Source organism: Polyodon spathula, chromosome 15 (assembly GCF_017654505.1).
Source record: "Polyodon spathula isolate WHYD16114869_AA chromosome 15, ASM1765450v1, whole genome shotgun sequence".
Classification (NCBI taxonomy): domain Eukaryota; kingdom Metazoa; phylum Chordata; class Actinopteri; order Acipenseriformes; family Polyodontidae; genus Polyodon; species Polyodon spathula.
Genome location: NC_054548.1, coordinates 10,996,548 through 11,014,648, shown reverse-complemented (window position 1 = coordinate 11,014,648; position 18,101 = coordinate 10,996,548). Strand labels below are relative to the sequence as shown.

Genomic DNA, 18,101 nt, shown 5'->3' with positions numbered 1-18,101 from the left:
CCCAAATCCTTAGAAATGGTTTTGTAACCCTTTCTAGACTGATGAGCATCAATAACTGTTTTTCTGAGGTCCTCTTTTGATCGTGGCATGACGTGTTTCCACACACCTGTATGGTGAAGACCAAACTCACAAAGTTTCTGATCTTTATATAGGACAGGGCCTTCCAAACTCACTCCTGAAGATCTACCTAATTATTTAAACACCTGATTCTAATTACCACCTTAATTGAGCTGATAAAACCAGGGGTTCACTTACGTTTTCACGTACCCTGAATCTTAATTACTCATTGTTTGTCTAATTCATACAGCATTTTGTTTCAAAAGACATGGAATTGGTTAATATAAACCCTATTGGATATTTAAGAAAAGACTGGTTTTGATTCAAGAAGGCTATCATGGTAAAACTATGGCATTTCCATAATTATCATTGGGGTTCACAAACTTTTTCTCAGCACTGTATGGGTGTGTGTATGTATGCATGTATGTATGTATGCATGTATGTATGTATGTGTGTGTGTGTATATATATATATATATATATATATTAAATTACATTACACACAACACTCTACAGTCAGCACTCACATATCCAACCCTATACAATTTTTACTTTAGTGATGGTTAAACATGTGTGATGTATTTCATTTTGGCCTGTTTCAACCCTTGTATGTTTTTTAGGGAACACACACAAAAAAAAAAACACAATATCAAAAATACATAGATGAAAGGGTTGTGTTTTAAAATAAGTAGGCTTCCAGATGTACTGTATTGGTTTTGTTGGTACAGTACTATATTTTCAACAGAATAAGTACTTAATTCAGAACAATATGATTCTGAAAATATCCCTCGCCAAAACTAAAGAGAAAACATATTAACTGCAATACAGTACATACTTTTAAATCCGGCACGTGTAGTAGCAGTATATAAAATTTCCCATTAACGACCTAACAGCGAAATGAAATCTAAATGTTATCCATGCACAGAACTGCATAAAACATAAAGCCAATGTAATTTAGCAAAACCAAAAGATTAAAAAAAAAAAGGTTCCAGAATTAAAACAGTATCCAAAGTCAGTATTCAAATTTGCAGAATATAGTGCTCGATAAGGCCCTAGTGTCACAGTTCACTTGCAAATGAAGATGCACAAAAGTTCACAGATAAAAAAAAAAAAAACATCACAGTATCTAGAACTGTTTAATGATTAACTGTTACATTACCATAGCTTATCTTGTTCGCTTTGTTTTGGCTGCATTTTCATCAGGTGAAACTGCACAATATAAGACAGATTGATTTGGCATTATGTGAAGGTATTTTCAGGGGCATAGTTTCTGGTGAGAGGGTTGCGGCAAAGAAACCTGGAATGTAAACCTGAATATGAAATATATTACATGGATAAAAGAGAAGATTTGTCGTTATAACCACCGGGAAGAGTCTGGAAATCAAGTTTAAAATGTACTGGGGTGTAATGTCAGATCAGAATATGGATCTTGTCTATCATGGGTACATGTACAATAACCTGTTTGTCTTGTCATCTTTTTACTTCTTCCCTATTAAAAAGTTGTACTCTTTCTAATAATAATTAGAAAATGATTTACACTTTCAGCTATAGCATTTCTGCTGTACCTCTTAATGTAGGTTCCAGTGAACGCACAATAAGTAGGCAATATTCTGTAATTTGCATTTAGTTTACACTTCCATTTTATAAAGACCTGTATTATCTAAAACGTTATTTAAGTAAACGGAGGCTACTTGTTGGTTCACCTTGGATGTCTCTCTCTCTCTTCCCTTTGATGGTACTAGTCTTTGGTTCCTGTCTCAGTATTAAGGTTGAAAAAGTATAACTTGAGTTTACCTTTTAAAAAGTTTGTAGTCATCATACACTCTTCGTATTGTAATTGACGCTCATACATGTTATTGCAAAAACTACCTGCACCTCGGGCCATTTACCAGATTATTAGAGCCAAAATCCAAACGCTGCATACAATAATAAAACCTATCAGTTACCGTTTTACAGTTGTCTACTTCATTCAATGCAATGCCTTTTATCCTAAGGCTATACAAAATGGTCATAAGAAATAAGCACACACATCGCAACACAGTAAGTATTTCTAAGAGACATTGAAACACTCCATCCTTTTAAGACTACACCTATCGCATCTTCCGAAGCGCATACCTTCAACACAGCTGGATGTGTTCTGAAATGCAGATGCAGATTGTGCTCACGAACTTTACATGTATGTTTATTGACATCAAGCGAAACGCAGAGTTCCACAAACCAGACTTCCCTTGCAAAGAAGAGCAGTTCAACCTATTTTATTTATTTATGTATTTATTTATTTTAACATGTTTAGGCGTTTAGTATCGTATATTTCATAATAAAACCAGACATTTACCAACCAAGACATTTTTTAAATAATAACTTTTTGGACACTGGCTCATAAATAAAAAAAAAAACCTCGAATTTTATTGTAATTGGTCTGGAGTAAATTAGAAACATAATTTTGGCTAAAACATGTTGCATTATTTTTCTTATCACCAAAAAACAAAAAAATGCAAAACGTCATTATTTTTAAGGGATTTGAACCGATACTGTTACTCTTACTTTCACTAACAGTGAACCTGGATACTGTCTCCAAAAACAACTACATTTTAAACGCTGACATTCTTCAGCAATGTCCATGCTATTTCACAACGTATTTCACGCGCACAGCATAAATATGTGTCATACATACATATCAGTACGAAACCATAACTTGTTCAGCATTTCCTCAACAACAATTCTGCACTGCACTCTTAACAGGCTGCACTGTTCATTTTGCACATACACACATTCCTCTGACGTTGAGCTCAGTTTACACACACAGCTGACCAGAAAAGGCTGTGTTACAGTGAGGGAGACGAGAAACCCTTCTGTTAAAAGAAAACAAAACGCAACTTGCACTGTAAGTACAGCGAATTTACTATTACGGTAACGTTTTCATTTGTGGAATTGGATGTAGTTCACTTTACTGGAGTTTGTGACAATGTTTTCAAGTTATATTTAGAGAAAACATTTAAACGATTCGTTATCCTGTCGTCTTTCTCGTACTCAATGCTTTGTACATACAATAGTAATTTACCCTGGGCTGCGCATGTTCAGGCATCCTGTGTCAGACTACAGCCATGACAAAAAACAAACAAACAAACAAAACAAACCAAAAAAAAAACAAAAAACTTAATGTGATGGTTGCTACCATACCAAATAATGACTAACTTTATATTGCTTTATTTTTAGAGCACTGTTTTTAATTACATAACAAATGCTCTGGTTTGAAATGTACATTAGCAAATGCATACAAAGATAAACCATGCCATAATGTTTATCTAAGGTTATTATCATTACTGTTGGCACTGTCTGCTTGAAACACGTCATGAGCCGGGCCTGTTGATACATTCAGTGTCTGGGGGTGTGGAACGATTTGTTGCATAACAGCATTCCTGATTATACCGTACGTCGATTGGTTTAACAAAAGCTTTCGCTGAACAAAACGTTCACTAAAAAAAAAGTATTCCATAACAATATAAAAAATGGTGTTCGTTTATCACAGTCGTTTTGTAATCCAGTTCATTTTGACAATGGCCCAAGTGCATTGTCAAAATCCACTGAATTACAAAACGATTGTGATTAAATTATGTATGGACAAGAAACCTCTGACATTAGGAACATTGAGCAACAACAAGCTTCAATGTGCCCTGTATTAAACAACCAAGGTCCAAATCCTATAAACCAGAGCACTACTGTATGCAGTTCTATGCAGTAACACTGTCTGGAATTAGTTTGTATTATTCTCAAAGACGAAGGCAGTACACCTCTCAGGAGGGGATAACGTTAGGTTACTTACTGTAACCCTGGTTCCCTGAAAGAGAAGATGACCACTAACGACATTATGCATACTTGCCAACACTTGGAAACTGTTCAACAGGACGTCATCGCCGGGGATGGGGGGTGGTCATACGCATCACACACATGGGAGGAGTCATTCGCAAAAAACACTCATTATCATATAGCCATATCCCCCCCCCCAGCTCAACACGACACGACCATCATCACAGTAAAAGTAGACATAACGAAGCGTTTTTACCTTTGTATAAGTTAGTGATCAGCGGATGTGTCAGCCGCATGAAGAACACAGAGTGTGGTTTTCACTAACTACTGTGCAGAATAAATGTTTTTTTTTTTCACAATGGGTAAATATCGGGACTTTTTTCCTATGCATCAGGACGCAGGACATTTGCTAGGAAATGTGGACTATCCCGACCATATAGGGACTGTTGGCATGTATGCATTATGTATGGGATATGCCTGCCCATTGGGTAGGTAATTGCTGAGCTTTCTATACCAGAGCTGCCGATAGGCCCCTTCCTGTGATGACTCATTCGGTCCCGCCCACCGAGGGATTAAAACCGTCATCCTCAGGAAGCCATTTTTCTTTTTCCATCGAACTTGTGAGGGCAACCGATGCGACCTCGCGGTTGGTGGCCGTCTTCTCTTTCAGGGAACCAGGATTATGGTAAGTAACCTAACGTTCCCTTTCAATTCGAAGATGACCATCATCATGTATGGGATAATGTTTACCAGAGTCGTCGCGAGGGAGAAGGAACGGCAGCATATGAGGGAAGCATCAGAACCGCATAACTCAAGGGTTAGCGGTGTGAGCTTACACCCTCAAGGACCTTGGACCTAAGGAAGGCAGGGCAGGATCTACCACAGTAAGGCGGTAGAAGATGGGGAAAGTATGCGGTGTAGCCCAGCTAGCCACAGTAGAAATATAGCACATCGAGGCCCCTCTGAAGAGGGTCCAAGATGTAGCTAACCCATCTAGTGGAGTGTGTGGCTACCCTCCCAGGACCATCATATGCAGTCGAGACTGTGTCCACAATCCAATGTGACATATGCTCCTTTGAGAGGGGCTGTCCTAGGGTTCGTGTCCCATGACAGACAAAGAGCTGGTCAGACTGACTCAGAGCTTTTGTCCTATCCATGTAGCATCTCAGTGCGGAAATTCAATTTCTCATCCTCCTTTGAAGCAAACAGTTCCACAAACTGATTCATGTGGAAGGCTGTGATCACCTTGGGGAGGAAAGTAGGGTTGGTGCGCAGAGACACCCTGTTACCATCCTCCCAAATACGCATGCAGGAGCTGTGAACAGACAGCGCCTGCAGCTCGCTGACCCGCTTAGCAGAGGTGATAGCCATGAGAAAGGCTGTCTTAATAGACAGATATTTCAACTCTCTGGAGTATATGGGCTCAAACTGGGCCTTTGTGAGAGCCTCCAGTACAATGTCAAGGCTCCATTCCGAGAGAACAGTCTTTCTAGGAGGGCGTAACCAAGAAATGCGCACCCGGAGGCTCTGAATCTATCGGAATGCAGAAATAGCTGATAAATACACCTTCAAAGTGGAAGGTGACCTACCAGCATCAAGTAGTTTTTACAGAAACTGCAAGATAACTGGCGTAGGGCAAGAGATTGAGTCATGGCTTTTAGCCAGACACCAAGCTTGAAAATACCTCCTAGTGGAGTCTGCACTAGCATTCTTCAAAGTAACCACAACCGCATTTGATAGCTGTCCCTTTCAGGGGCCAGACCCATAGCCGGAACCTGCCCTGTTCCGGTTGCCAAAGAGTGCCTCTCGTCTGACTGAGGAGATCTGTGTGAAGTGGGATCTCCCAGAGCTGGCCGTGTAACAGCTGGCCGTTCTTGGGAATGGCAAATTCTATTTTTCAAAATGACCAATTCCATTTTTTTTCTGTTTTTCAAAATGAACAATTGCGTTTTTTTCTGTTATTACCAATTTATTAAGAATTAACAACGGAATTTCAACATAAATAACATAACATAGACTAGTCGAAAATGAGGGACATTATTACAAAAATATACAATTTTCATAAAATTACAAATTAAATACAGTGTTCAGGACACTTCTCTCCCATCTGTAGCTTCATCTGCAACAGCGCAGACTGGTTTATGCTGTTCTTGGTGTAAAACTGCTTGCATGTGTTTCTCGTATACCCTGGACAGACAGAGTTGCCTTAGTTAGAGCAGGGCTCTTCAAATAGTTTTTTTTCACTCTCAAGATGGAAATAGACAACCACTCGCCAGGGTGACTGCACAGGCAGTCGCTCACACACGACAGACAGAAAAGAAAGAGCGGCCTACCACGCAAGCAAGGAGGCTTAATCCCTCGGTGGGCGGGACCAAGTGCATCATCCCAGGAAGGGGCCTATCGGCAGCTCTGATATAGAGAGCTCAGCAATTACCCCAATGGGCAGGCATATCCCATACATAATGTCGTTGGTGGTCGTCCTCGAGTTGAAAGGGAAAACTGCACAGCAGATTAAACATGAAGATTGCGAGGGGGTAGAACGAGAGAAGAGGTCTTTCTTAGAAATTCCTACAGAGCATGACATACCTTGTCAAATTTCAAATTTCATAGCTTTTTCTGTTTTGGTTGCATTAGGAAAAGGTAGGCCAACTGCAATTGTACAGCACAGGCTATTATTCTGAAGTATTAAAGCACACAGTTGTATGCTGTGTATTTAAGTCATGGTAATGCTGGATGCATACAGCCTTGTGCTAAAGCAGTACTCTAAACGAGGAATACACAGATCTATGATTTCCTTACCTTGTGTATATTTTTGTTGCAAGAAACGTGGATTTTATTTTATTTTACTTGTAAAGGGGAACTGCATGCCTTTTCACTCTAAAGAATCTTTGCATGAAAGTAAATGCTGTTATGGGGTAATAATTCAGGCTAAATTGCCACCATACAACCCTATTAAATATACATTTATCTATGTAGAATATAATCATATTCAAGCTACCACTTTTCTTTTGAAGCCCCCGATTTTTAATTGTGCTGAATCCTGTAGTGGTTTAGGTTTAGATTTGTGGACTACTAACCCAGTGCTAAAACGAATTCTGGTTGTACATGTTGCTATAATAGGTGATTAGGAAATTGTCTGTTATCTATAATACAGCCAACACAAAGAAAAGGAGTGTGCTTGGCCTTGGAAAATCAGCTTATAGTTGCCAGGCACCAGAAGCCTGGAATGTCTTTTTCAAAAACCATGACCGAGACTAACAGCTTCAAACAAATCAAGTCAATTAGGTAATGATGTTTGCTTGTTAGGCAACATGAATTATTTTTTTGTTCAGTTCTTTAAATAAGCTGATGTGTCAAAACCTTGACACACAGCTAAAGCAATATTACCCAAGGCAATCTAGAAGTGTGCCCGTGTATAAGGGTTTGTTCATTGTTTCAGTGACGCTACAACTACTGCTGTTCATGTTCCCAGGGACTTTTACAGTGGTTGTTGTTAAGTTAAGGCATCAAACAGCCAGCATACTGTACCTAAAATCAGTGTTGTATTTCAGTGTGTTTTTTCTGTTCTGTTTGATCTCTAGGTACTCGGGTGAGAAGCCAAGGCCTGTAAAAAAATGCCTCTCTTTGGGAAATCTCACAAAAGCCCTGCGGATATTGTAAAAACTTTAAAAGAAAATATGGCCATTTTGGTGAAGCATGATAAGAAGGCAGAAAAGGTAAAAGAATTAAAAAAAAAAAATCAGGTTTTTATTCTTGACATTGTGAGTTGTGGAACCTTAACACTAAGTACAAAGTACATTTATAGAAAGAAAGAAACTCATTAGGTGTTTTGAGTGGAGTTATTTATCTTTCCTATATTACTAGACCAGTCTGAAGATTTGAGTCATTGTTCCCTAATACGAGTTTGTTTAATGGTGAACTTCAGAACTATTACAACGTTTCACAGTGATTTTCAGTGGTTTTCAGAAGTATTAAGCCCCTACCAATAATATCACATTTTGTTGAATTACAAATAATGTGTGCACAGTTTTTCAAACAAACTTTTTTTAATTCAAAGCTGTAGTGGTTAAACTGAACACTGTTATACGAGGAGGAGGTTAAATGTCAACAAAACTTGCAAAGAAAATGTACAAAATGAAATTTACTGGTTGCATAAGTATTTAGCCCCTTAAGTCAGTACTTGGTAGAAGCACCTTTTGCAGCTTTTGCAGCTATGAGTCTTTTTGGATAGGTCTCTACTAGCTCTCCCTCTAGTGCTCATTTCTGATAACTACTCAAATTAGTACTGAATACGTTGCTCTGTCGCTGTCATAAGGTACGTATTTATAAATAAGTCCCGTACATCCACTGGTCCTGGAGGGCCAGTGTCCCTCCTGTTTTTTCTTCAAACTACACAAAATAAATTAATTGGGCCAATTAAGCATCTGAGATGTATTTTTTCAATACAACGTTCTGTTTTCATGGCTACGTAGAATATGTATTTTTTCTGAAAAACAATGTCATCTTACTCTGCCTGTAGGCTTCTGAGGAAGTGTCCAAGTGCCTGGTGGCCATGAAGGAGATACTCTATGGCACGAATGAGAAGGACCCGCAGACTGAAACAGTCGCCCAGTTAGCTCAGGAGCTATATAACAGTGGATTGCTGCTCAGTCTGGTTAACGATTTGCAGGTGATAGATTTTGAGGTAAGTTAAATCTTTGTTTTCAAATACAAAAAAATATAAATATCTATTGAACAAGTTTGGGGACAGTGTGTGAGTAGTTCAAGAATAGGCAACTTACTTCACTCCAACCAAGTCCTTATTAAGCATTCCTGTGAGGGGAGTTTGGAAATCCAGCTCTTGTTCAACTGATAGTATCATCTCATAAGTCATTTCTGAGCCACTCGGGAGCCTACCCCAGGGAGTTTTTTTATTTTTTTATTTAGTAATCACCAATTATTTTATTATTTTCTTCCAATTTGGCATATGCAATTATTTTTAGGCTCAGCTCACCGCTACCACCCCCGCGCTGACTCAGGAGTGGCGAAGACGAACACACGCTGTCCTCCGAAGCGTGTGCCGTCAGCTGACAGCTATTTTTCACACTGCAGACTCACCATGCAGCCACCTCAGAGCTACAGCGTCGGAGGACAACGCAGCTCTGGGCAGCTTACAGGCAAGCCCGCAGGCGCCCGGCCAGACTACAGGGGTTGCTGGTGCGTGGTGAGCCGAGGAAACCCTGGCCGACCTAAGCCCTCCCTCCCCCTGGGCGACGCTAAGCCAATTGTGATAGCTCCTGTCTACAGTCGGGAATAGAATAGCCTGGACTCGAACCAGTGGCTTCCAGTCTGTAGGGGCATCCTGCACACCACTCGGAGTGCCCTTACCAGATGCACCATTCGGGAGCCCTACCCCAGGGAGTTTTATCCATGCATATATACATTATAGGACAAATTGTATTGACAATTAACCTGTTTTGTCAACATGGAAATATACCAGGGAAAGCACTTATTGTGACATCTATATCATTTATAATAAATTATTTATTTCGTTATAAAATGGAACATCTGCCTGCAAAAAAAAATCTTTTTTTATATAAATATAAAAAAGGTCTGACATGCATGGGTTTTGAAACTATAACCTTTAGTTTGCAAGCGTGTTGTGTTATGTTCACTGTCAGTGCTAAAGTATTAGTTGAGACAAGCAGTATTTTGAAAGATGAAGCCAGCTAGCTGAGAATTCTCAAGACTTTGTTATATTTTGGAGATTTTTCGAGTCATCATTTATCTTCATAAATATCCAAACCATGCATTCCTTATTGTACTTGAACCTCTACCTATTGCTGCTTGCTTTTTGTTCACTTCCCTTATTCAATGTATACCACTTAATTATAAAGAAGAAGATTATAATTGTCAGCTGGAATCAACTGCTTTTCTTGCTTATTTATATGTACTGACTATTTAAGGGTATCTCTGACTTTGAACAATATTTAATTACAGTGAAGTACTAATTATGTTCTGCTTACAACAGGGTAAGAAGGATGTGTGCCAGATCTTCAACAACATCCTAAGAAGACAAATCGGCACTCGCATCCCAACTGTTGAATATATAAGTTCCCACCAACAGATCCTGTTCATCCTTTTAAAGGGGTGAGTTTTGTCTTTTAGAAATACCACAGTCTTGCCCGTTCCGTTTTTGTTTTCTTTCGCTCAGTCTAGTCAGAAATGGAATGATTGATGTAGTAGTACAATTATACAATTGTACTGTTAACATGGCCTAATCAAATTCATGAATTATCGAATTGTGGAAAAACCAGGCAGCACTGTACTCTGGACAGGAGATGAATAAGACTTCTCTGGGATTGGAGTTCGATAGGCTGATCACAGTGAATACCTACCAGGGAAGATTTGATACTGTGCATTGTGTGTGAAGTTACTGTAACAGGACTGGGTATGAACCTGCAATCGTGCACACCACAGCGAGTGCCTACTATTCAAATCACGCTGTGGTTGCGTTTCTGGGTTTTATATTCGTGTTCAGTATCCGTAACGGCCCATTATACTCCAAAAACTGGCACTGCGGCTGCCATGGCGTCACTGAGCTTAGCCCTACCACGCTGGATCATCACTCCCAGCTCCCTGGCTTGCTTCTCAGACACTCATAGATCATCACACCCAGCATTGGCCCTGTAGAGTGTAACAACAGTGTTGTGGTGCGCAATCCATTACAGATTCTGACCCCTGTCCGTGACATGAGCTCAAAAGCTCTATAACCATCTCTTTTGCATAGTAATTGAGACATTCATCCGAAGTGTGTGTGGTTGCCGGTTTGCGTCCAACATCCATCCTGTTACATTACCAGACTTGTCAGGAAAATGTCATAGCTGGATTACCCAGATACTTATAAGATGTTTGTTACTGTATACTGTTACACACACACTCTTCTTAAACCAAGTAAGAAATTATAGATTATGTTGAAGTCAGAACAGAAACAGTTTATTAAAATCCCACACCTCAAAAAGGAGAGTACACAGCACTTTCTTTACCATAGTAAAGGTATAGCAAAGTGTAAAGAAGCGTACATTATAGAAAGCATGGTAAAGCATGGGTAAGCATTGTAAAGAACAGCAAGGTATGGTAAAACATAATAACACATGTGGCAAACCAGGTTAAACAACGGCAAATGCATAGTATAACCAATGGGAAAGCATGGGAACTTTTATAAGGGTTGTCAAGTAGTAGCTACTGTATAGAGGATGTATTGAGTGGTACCAGACACAGACATCTCCCTTGCTAGTATAAAACAGAAGACTGTTATCTCCTTGTACACAGCTGTTACTGCTCAAATAAGCATTATATAAAATAAAAGATTATGTGGGGGGAGGGCACTCATCGTGTATCTTTGTAAATCATTGTAATCTGAATACCGTGCTTTAGATTTATATGCTGGTGTCTTTTTGTTAGGTACGAAACACCGCAGGTTGCGTTAAATTGCGGGATCATGTTGAGAGAGTGCATTCGACACGAGCCGCTTGCCAAGATAATTCTTCACTCTGAACATTTTAATGACTTCTTTAACTACGTGGAAATGTCAACATTTGACATCGCCTCAGATGCCTTTGCTACATTTAAGGTAAGCTATTCAGCAGCAGAAGCCTTGTGGGTTATGCTATGTGTATTCCCTATGGTATTTATTGTGTATTGATACCTAAGTTGTAAAACAATTTTAACTTCAGACCTAAAGGATCAAGTCTACTGCACCATTTAGTCATATCTTTTCTTTCACTCTTTCTTTTTCTTTGGCAGGACTTGCTCACGAGACACAAGGTTCTGGTTGCAGAATACCTAGAACAGAATTATGACGCAGTAAGTAAGAACACAGTCCCAGTAAAGAACAGCAAAGGGTCACACGCTGAAAAAGAATATGAAATCTTCTGTTTCTCTTCCCAAATTAAACTAAATAAATCATGTTGTAAATATACATTAAATACAGTGCTTTTGTGTTGATAATTAGTACATTGAAATGCAATTAATAGATCCGGGCAGAACAAAAATTCCAGGCTTTTTGGTGGATTTTTAATCAAATAAATGAATTCTGATAATTTCCCCATGCCTTTAAGATTATGGGCTGTGAGTTATGTTCTTAAATTAAATATTATACAATCTGATTTTTAGATTTCATTTTCTTAATAATGTAATTTGAGTGCCTTATAAGTATAGTATAGTCTCACGTTTTATTTACAAAAGAAGGTGGTCATCGTATTAGGGTCAGGTGGCTTTTTGGTTTCCAGATGATAAAGACCTAAAGCTTCAAGATACATACTCTTTACACATATGTGTTCTGTAATTCCCTAGGCCGTGTTAGACTGTGAGAGTCATACAGGAAAAATGTACTCTTTCATGCCAGTTTTTTTTTGGTCATATTGTAATTTGATATTTGATCCCCCCTATAATTTGGCTGATTTTGAAAGGCCTCAGTTGCTCCTAGCCATTAAAAAAGAACATCGAAGGACCGTAGCCATCCATGAAAAATGACACTTACCCATACTTTCCTCTTCTCCCCACCAACACATGTTTTTATAACAGAAGAAAAAAGCTAGTGATTGCATACATAAAGTTGTGTGTGATATTAATTATAAAATCACATTCAACTGATTTGAACCGAGGCCCATGCCTCGGGTGCCTCATAGCTGGCTATGGTCTAGATGTATACAGTAGCATCCAGTATATGTACTATATTAAACGAACATCCATACGCCTCACTGGAAGCAATTTCATTTTATTTTTGATTTATTAGTAGGCCAGAAAAAAGCCTTTGTCGGGCCAGATAAAACGGTCCCGGAGTCCTGATTTGGCCTGTGGGCCTTGTGGTTTTTTTTCTTTATTTTGTCTTTTTTTTTTTTTTTTTTTTAATTAGACTTGCATTTCTTGAATGTGTAAAAACATATACAAATGTAGTTTGCTAGAAATAGTTTGAGAATTGCCTGATGCACTGCTAATTACTGCTAGAATCCTGCTTTAATTATTTTTAATGATTTTTCTTTTAATATATTCGTTTTTTACTGCACTTTAAACTAAAATATGTGGTTTTATATAGTTTCTGAATTTAGCATCATCGCCTTTTTTTGTTTTTATCCATACCAGATATTTAGTGACTATGAAAAGCTGCTGCACTCAGAAAACTACGTGACAAAGAGACAGTCATTAAAGGTATGTTATTTCTGTTTAATTTGCATGGTCCATTCGTTATTTTTAAGGTTAACACTACAGACATATTGTTTAGCAAGTAGGTCATCTTTACTCACCCATATTCGATGATCAATGACAATGGTATGTGTCTGTTTCTGGTCAGTTATGGCTTTTAAAATAATTACAACTAATTAAATCGTTCCAAAAATGTAACAATATGGACATTCACTAAATAGGCAGTTTTAACAGAAGCAAGTGTTAGCGAAAATATCTCATCAGCAATTCAAAGTGGCATAATCGTGTATCATTATTATTATTGTATTTTAGAAGATCTGGGGGCTTCCACATGAGGTTTATGACACCTCAGTGTGATAATAGACAAGTCATTATTTTATGTATTTTTTTCAAGCTTTTAGGAGAGCTTCTGTTGGACAGGCATAACTTCACCATCATGACAAAGTACATCAGCAAGCCTGAGAATCTTAAGCTCATGATGAACCTTCTCAGAGACAAAAGCCCAAACATTCAGTTTGAAGCTTTCCATGTGTTCAAGGTAAGGCAGCTTTAAAGTAATATTTCATACCAATCTGCATTTTCAAAATATTTTATTTCTCACCCATTTAATATCTTAATATATGTGTATCATTCTCCATTTCTTTTAGTTTCTGCTTAAATAATTATTTACTAATGTCCTTAGTTAATAACGAATATCTTCAACTACCTGGGTTGTTTCTGAAAAGACTCCTGGAAGATTTCGCAGGTGGTTTGAAATTGTGATTTTTTAGGTAGACATTTTCCATCTTCTAACTTGCAGTTTCTACCATTGCAGAGGGGGGCAGAAATTACAGTTCCATAACCGTGATGCTCATTTTTAAAACCACTTCCAAAGTGCATTGATAGAAGTATTATATAAAGGATAGTTAATGACCCTGGTAGAAAATTATCTAAGCAAAAAAAAAAAAAGGTTTACAATGGTGCCTGTTTCATCCTCCCACCATTGTAAAACCTGTATGGAAAAGGTCAGATGAATATGCAAGATGACCAGAAGTTAGAAGAGTCACAAACTTCTGTAGAAACAAACAAACATCCAGATAAGAAAATACTGTATGCTTGTGTGCACATGTTAACAGTTTCTCTAGGTTTGGGGCATTTTCATTGTCAGGTGCATTCCCACTTAACAGTGCTATTTCCTTGAAACTGTTGGAGCCATTATTAGGTCATTGGTATTCATGTTATTTGTTTTTCCTGTACAGGTTTTTGTGGCCAACCCCAACAAAACCCAGCCCATCGTGGACATCCTTTTAAAGAACCAGACCAAACTGATAGAGTTCCTCAGCAACTTCCAGAAGGACAGGACAGACGATGAACAGTTCAACGATGAGAAGACCTACCTGATCAAACAGATCCGTGACCTGAAGAAACCCGCCTCCTAATTAGGGAATTTTATAGCCAACACCTTTTTAAAAACAAACCTAACTCTTTTTCTTAGTCCAGGAAACATACAAATAAAAGAGTAGTTCTCAAACATACAGCAGCAGCTGTGTCTGTTTTTTTGTTTAGGAAACCTTCGTCATTTTCCACTAGTGGCACTGTAGGAGTTGTATTTTTCTTCAGAGGGCACCAAACATTATAGTAATTAACTAGATGGAAGTGAGACCCACAGAATAATAGAGCAGAGTACTCATACCCAAATGTTTAAGTAATTATGCAATAGCATGTACATATAAAGTCAGTACCTTATCATAGACCAAACATCCACAGCAGTGGTCTGTTGTTACCAGTCCATATTGCTCCTGTCTTTGAGAATCTGTGTGTCACAGCACTCCAGGTAACAAAGGCTTGTGATACAGTAGAGTACCCCAATGGTCATGGCAGATGAACACAGTCTTGGATGTGGAAGAGTTTGCCTGCAGATAGTCAGATATTTTATCCTTTTTCTTTAGGAACATTGCTAAACAAGTTTTGAAATGTAACACATCATTCAAATTTAGCCTGAAAACAATATGAAGAAAAGAAAAACAACACCTTGTATTACTTGAATTTTCAACACTCCAAATACTTTGGTCCATTTTACCTTAAAACAACAAGGTTTTGTAAACACAGGCCTTACACTGTTTTAAATAATAATTTATTCCCATTAGATGGGCTTCAGTGACGTTATCGATTTAAGTATTTTAGTTGATTTGTTGGGTGAAGAGTTTAAAGCAAGTAACCAATGTATATCTTTTTTAAACTTGGCTGAGTGATTACTTTAATCCTTTTTTTAGTATTGTATTTACTGTTTTTGCCTTTATTTGTATAAAAGCTAATCCCTACACTTTCCAGTGTAGTCGTAGTGGGAATAGGATAGCAGTACAGAAATTGCATTTGCAGCAGCTTTGTCTCTACTGCAGGTGGAGATCAACAAACAAGAAATGTATTTATGTGATTGGTATTAATATAGGTGTGTGATTTGTAATATGGCGATTTTTTTTGTTTGTTTTTAAATATTTGTACCTTTCCCACTGGGTTCTTAAATCTGGGCTGGAAACGAGCATCTCTTAAAACACTTAGCTTGGGACCACAAGAGCTCGACTGGTGTCTTTGCTTTTTTTGCATATTGGTAGAAACATGTATCTGGAGGGGCTAGATAGCTCCAGGTACAAACAGGCTGCAGCTCCCTTTTATTTTTGTGAGATTACCCCCTCTTCCCCCACCCCACGCCTCATAGGGCAAGGGCCAGGATTTTTAGATCTGTAGGTTGAATTTAGATTACAGCATGCAGTCAAAATGTATAATCACACTAAAAAGATGACGGGCCAGGTCAGGCATTTGCAGGTTTCAAAAGCAAGTGCTCAGAAATACTGTGTTCTGAGCTTTAGGCCACAGCCGTTCAAAAAGCTGGGTCATGCTGCATAAAGGTTTCATTATGCCTTTGTTACCTACTGAGTACCTGTATTGACTGAGTTAAGACCAAATTGTACACAGGCCTACAAACAAGTTTCTATAAAATATGCTTAGTTTGATAATCAGATGGAGTCCTAAACTGACAAGCCCTCATAGCTTTACCTGAATGAAATTCAGACCTAATTCTCCAGTATTAAATATAGACTGTATGTAATTTTGTTTTATTCACATATTTGTATGTACTAACAATTTGAGGAGGAAAAAAAAAAAAATTGTAATAATTGTATTCCTAATTTTATGTTGTGAAATGTGTATTTTATTGTTGACAGAAGATTTTTTTTTTTTTTTTTCACCCAGTGCTAGTGTATCACATCACAAATAATTCAAAATAAAAAAAAAAAAAAGATTGTTAACCTTTCCACTCTGCTATTTGTGTGTTGGGTGTGAATTCATTTATGTGATTCTACCATACCTGGAACAAACACAATTAGATGGATGACTTCATTGCTTAACAATGTATTTACTCAACACAGTGGGTATTTCATTACTGTACTTTGTTGCTTAAGCTAGTTTTTTTGTCACCAAAGCTTACTTTTTTTTTTTATTTTAAATCAAGCTGCGTAACAACCTACTTGTTTTGCTGCATAAACTAGTCTGGAAAACAAAAACAAGCATTGTTATACCAATACAAGGTTTTACAGTTGTTTAAACCCTTAGTTATTACATGTTTAGGTTCAGAATTGTCAGCATTCACATTCAGATTGTAGTGGACAGTGTAGTATCAACACAACAAAGCAGCACAACAAAAGCATCACACATTAATATGGCCCACATATACAGCCGGGTAAAAATATGTTTTAAGGAATTGTGCTTCCTGAGTATTTAAAGTAATTGCAACTAATAAAATGTATATATAAAGCTTACCTGATCTGCACTTCTATTAGCTGCATAGGTCTCAAGCATGCAAAATAACGTTGTCACAAATGTTACAAATTCATTTTAAACCACCACCTGATGTCTGTTACTACATTAGGTTAAAGAAAGTTCTCAGTTTCCACACTGTACTCTCAGGAAATCTGTTATACTTGAACTTCCTAGATTTTTTTCACCTTTGTATCCAATAGGTGCAGCAGCTTGTTGGTGAATCACAGGAAAGAAGCTGATGAAGAGATGGGGGCAATTTGACCCTCCAGGTGCAATGATCAAGGCCACACTATCTGAAAGCATGGCTTGCAAACAAAGATTTCTTTAGCCTTGTATAATAAAACATGTGTTTACCAGAACATGTGTTTCTTCCAGATCTGAGCCCTTCATAAGACTGGAAGTGCACAACAGGTAAGATCTATGGAATTGCTTTGTTAGCTACAATCTCAAGGGTCTTTCTTATAGTGATATTATTTCAACCGAATGTTTCAGTAACAGAAGTATGACGGAAAGAATAACAGAAAAAAAAAACACAAGACAATGAAACAGTTGGTTTTCAACCTCCATTTTGAAATAGTATATGTATATTTGTTCACACAGTTTAGGCAGTACACTGTAAAAGCAGCACTCTTACAATCTGTGCTATATACAGAGGGATAACTTCTAGCTAAAGAAAAAAAAAACATCATACAGCTGTACATGCATTTACAAAAAATGAAATATAACCACATTATATAAATGTACAGTGCCACTACCCATGAATCTTTGCAACTGCTCACTAAATAATGGATTGGCATGTCTGGTGACATACATAATGTACTGTGTCCAGATTTTTTATTTTTTATTTTTTTAAATTATGGTTTCACCCACAAATAGTGTTAAAATATAGTTGTTTGTACTACTTGACATTAACTTTGTTAATGTTGTGTAGCTATTATAAATCAAGGATACTTTCTTTACCAATGACCAGGATTCTTTTTTGTGAAAGCAAGTGTGTGTGTGTGTGTGTGTGTGTGTGTGTGTGTGTGTGTGTGTGTGTGTGTGTGTGTGTGTGTGTGTGTGTGTGTGTGTGTGTGTGTGTGTATATATATATATATATATATATATATATATATATATATATATATATATTGTATGATGAAATCAAATTTTATTCCGGTTCCCTGATTTAAGTAAGATTTTTTAAAAAATTTAAATGTAACATTTTTTTTAAATAAAAAAATAAAACCTGAAAAACATGGACCATTGTTTTATAAAATT

At 37.6% G+C, this 18,101-nt stretch overlaps 1 protein-coding gene across 1 annotated transcript; it reads left to right on the top strand.

Annotated features, from left to right (window-relative positions):
* Positions 1 to 2,835: 2,835 nt before the first annotated feature.
* cab39l (calcium binding protein 39-like) lies at positions 2,836 to 14,558 on the top strand. The gene is made up of 9 exons (XM_041272283.1): positions 2,836 to 2,940; positions 7,445 to 7,579; positions 8,383 to 8,547; positions 9,874 to 9,992; positions 11,307 to 11,475; positions 11,649 to 11,708; positions 12,987 to 13,052; positions 13,441 to 13,584; positions 14,285 to 14,558. Exons 2-9 carry the CDS (start codon positions 7,478 to 7,480, stop codon positions 14,462 to 14,464), a joined length of 1,005 nt encoding a protein of 334 aa, XP_041128217.1. The 5' UTR covers positions 2,836 to 2,940; positions 7,445 to 7,477; the 3' UTR covers positions 14,465 to 14,558.
* Positions 14,559 to 18,101: the final 3,543 nt, after the last annotated feature.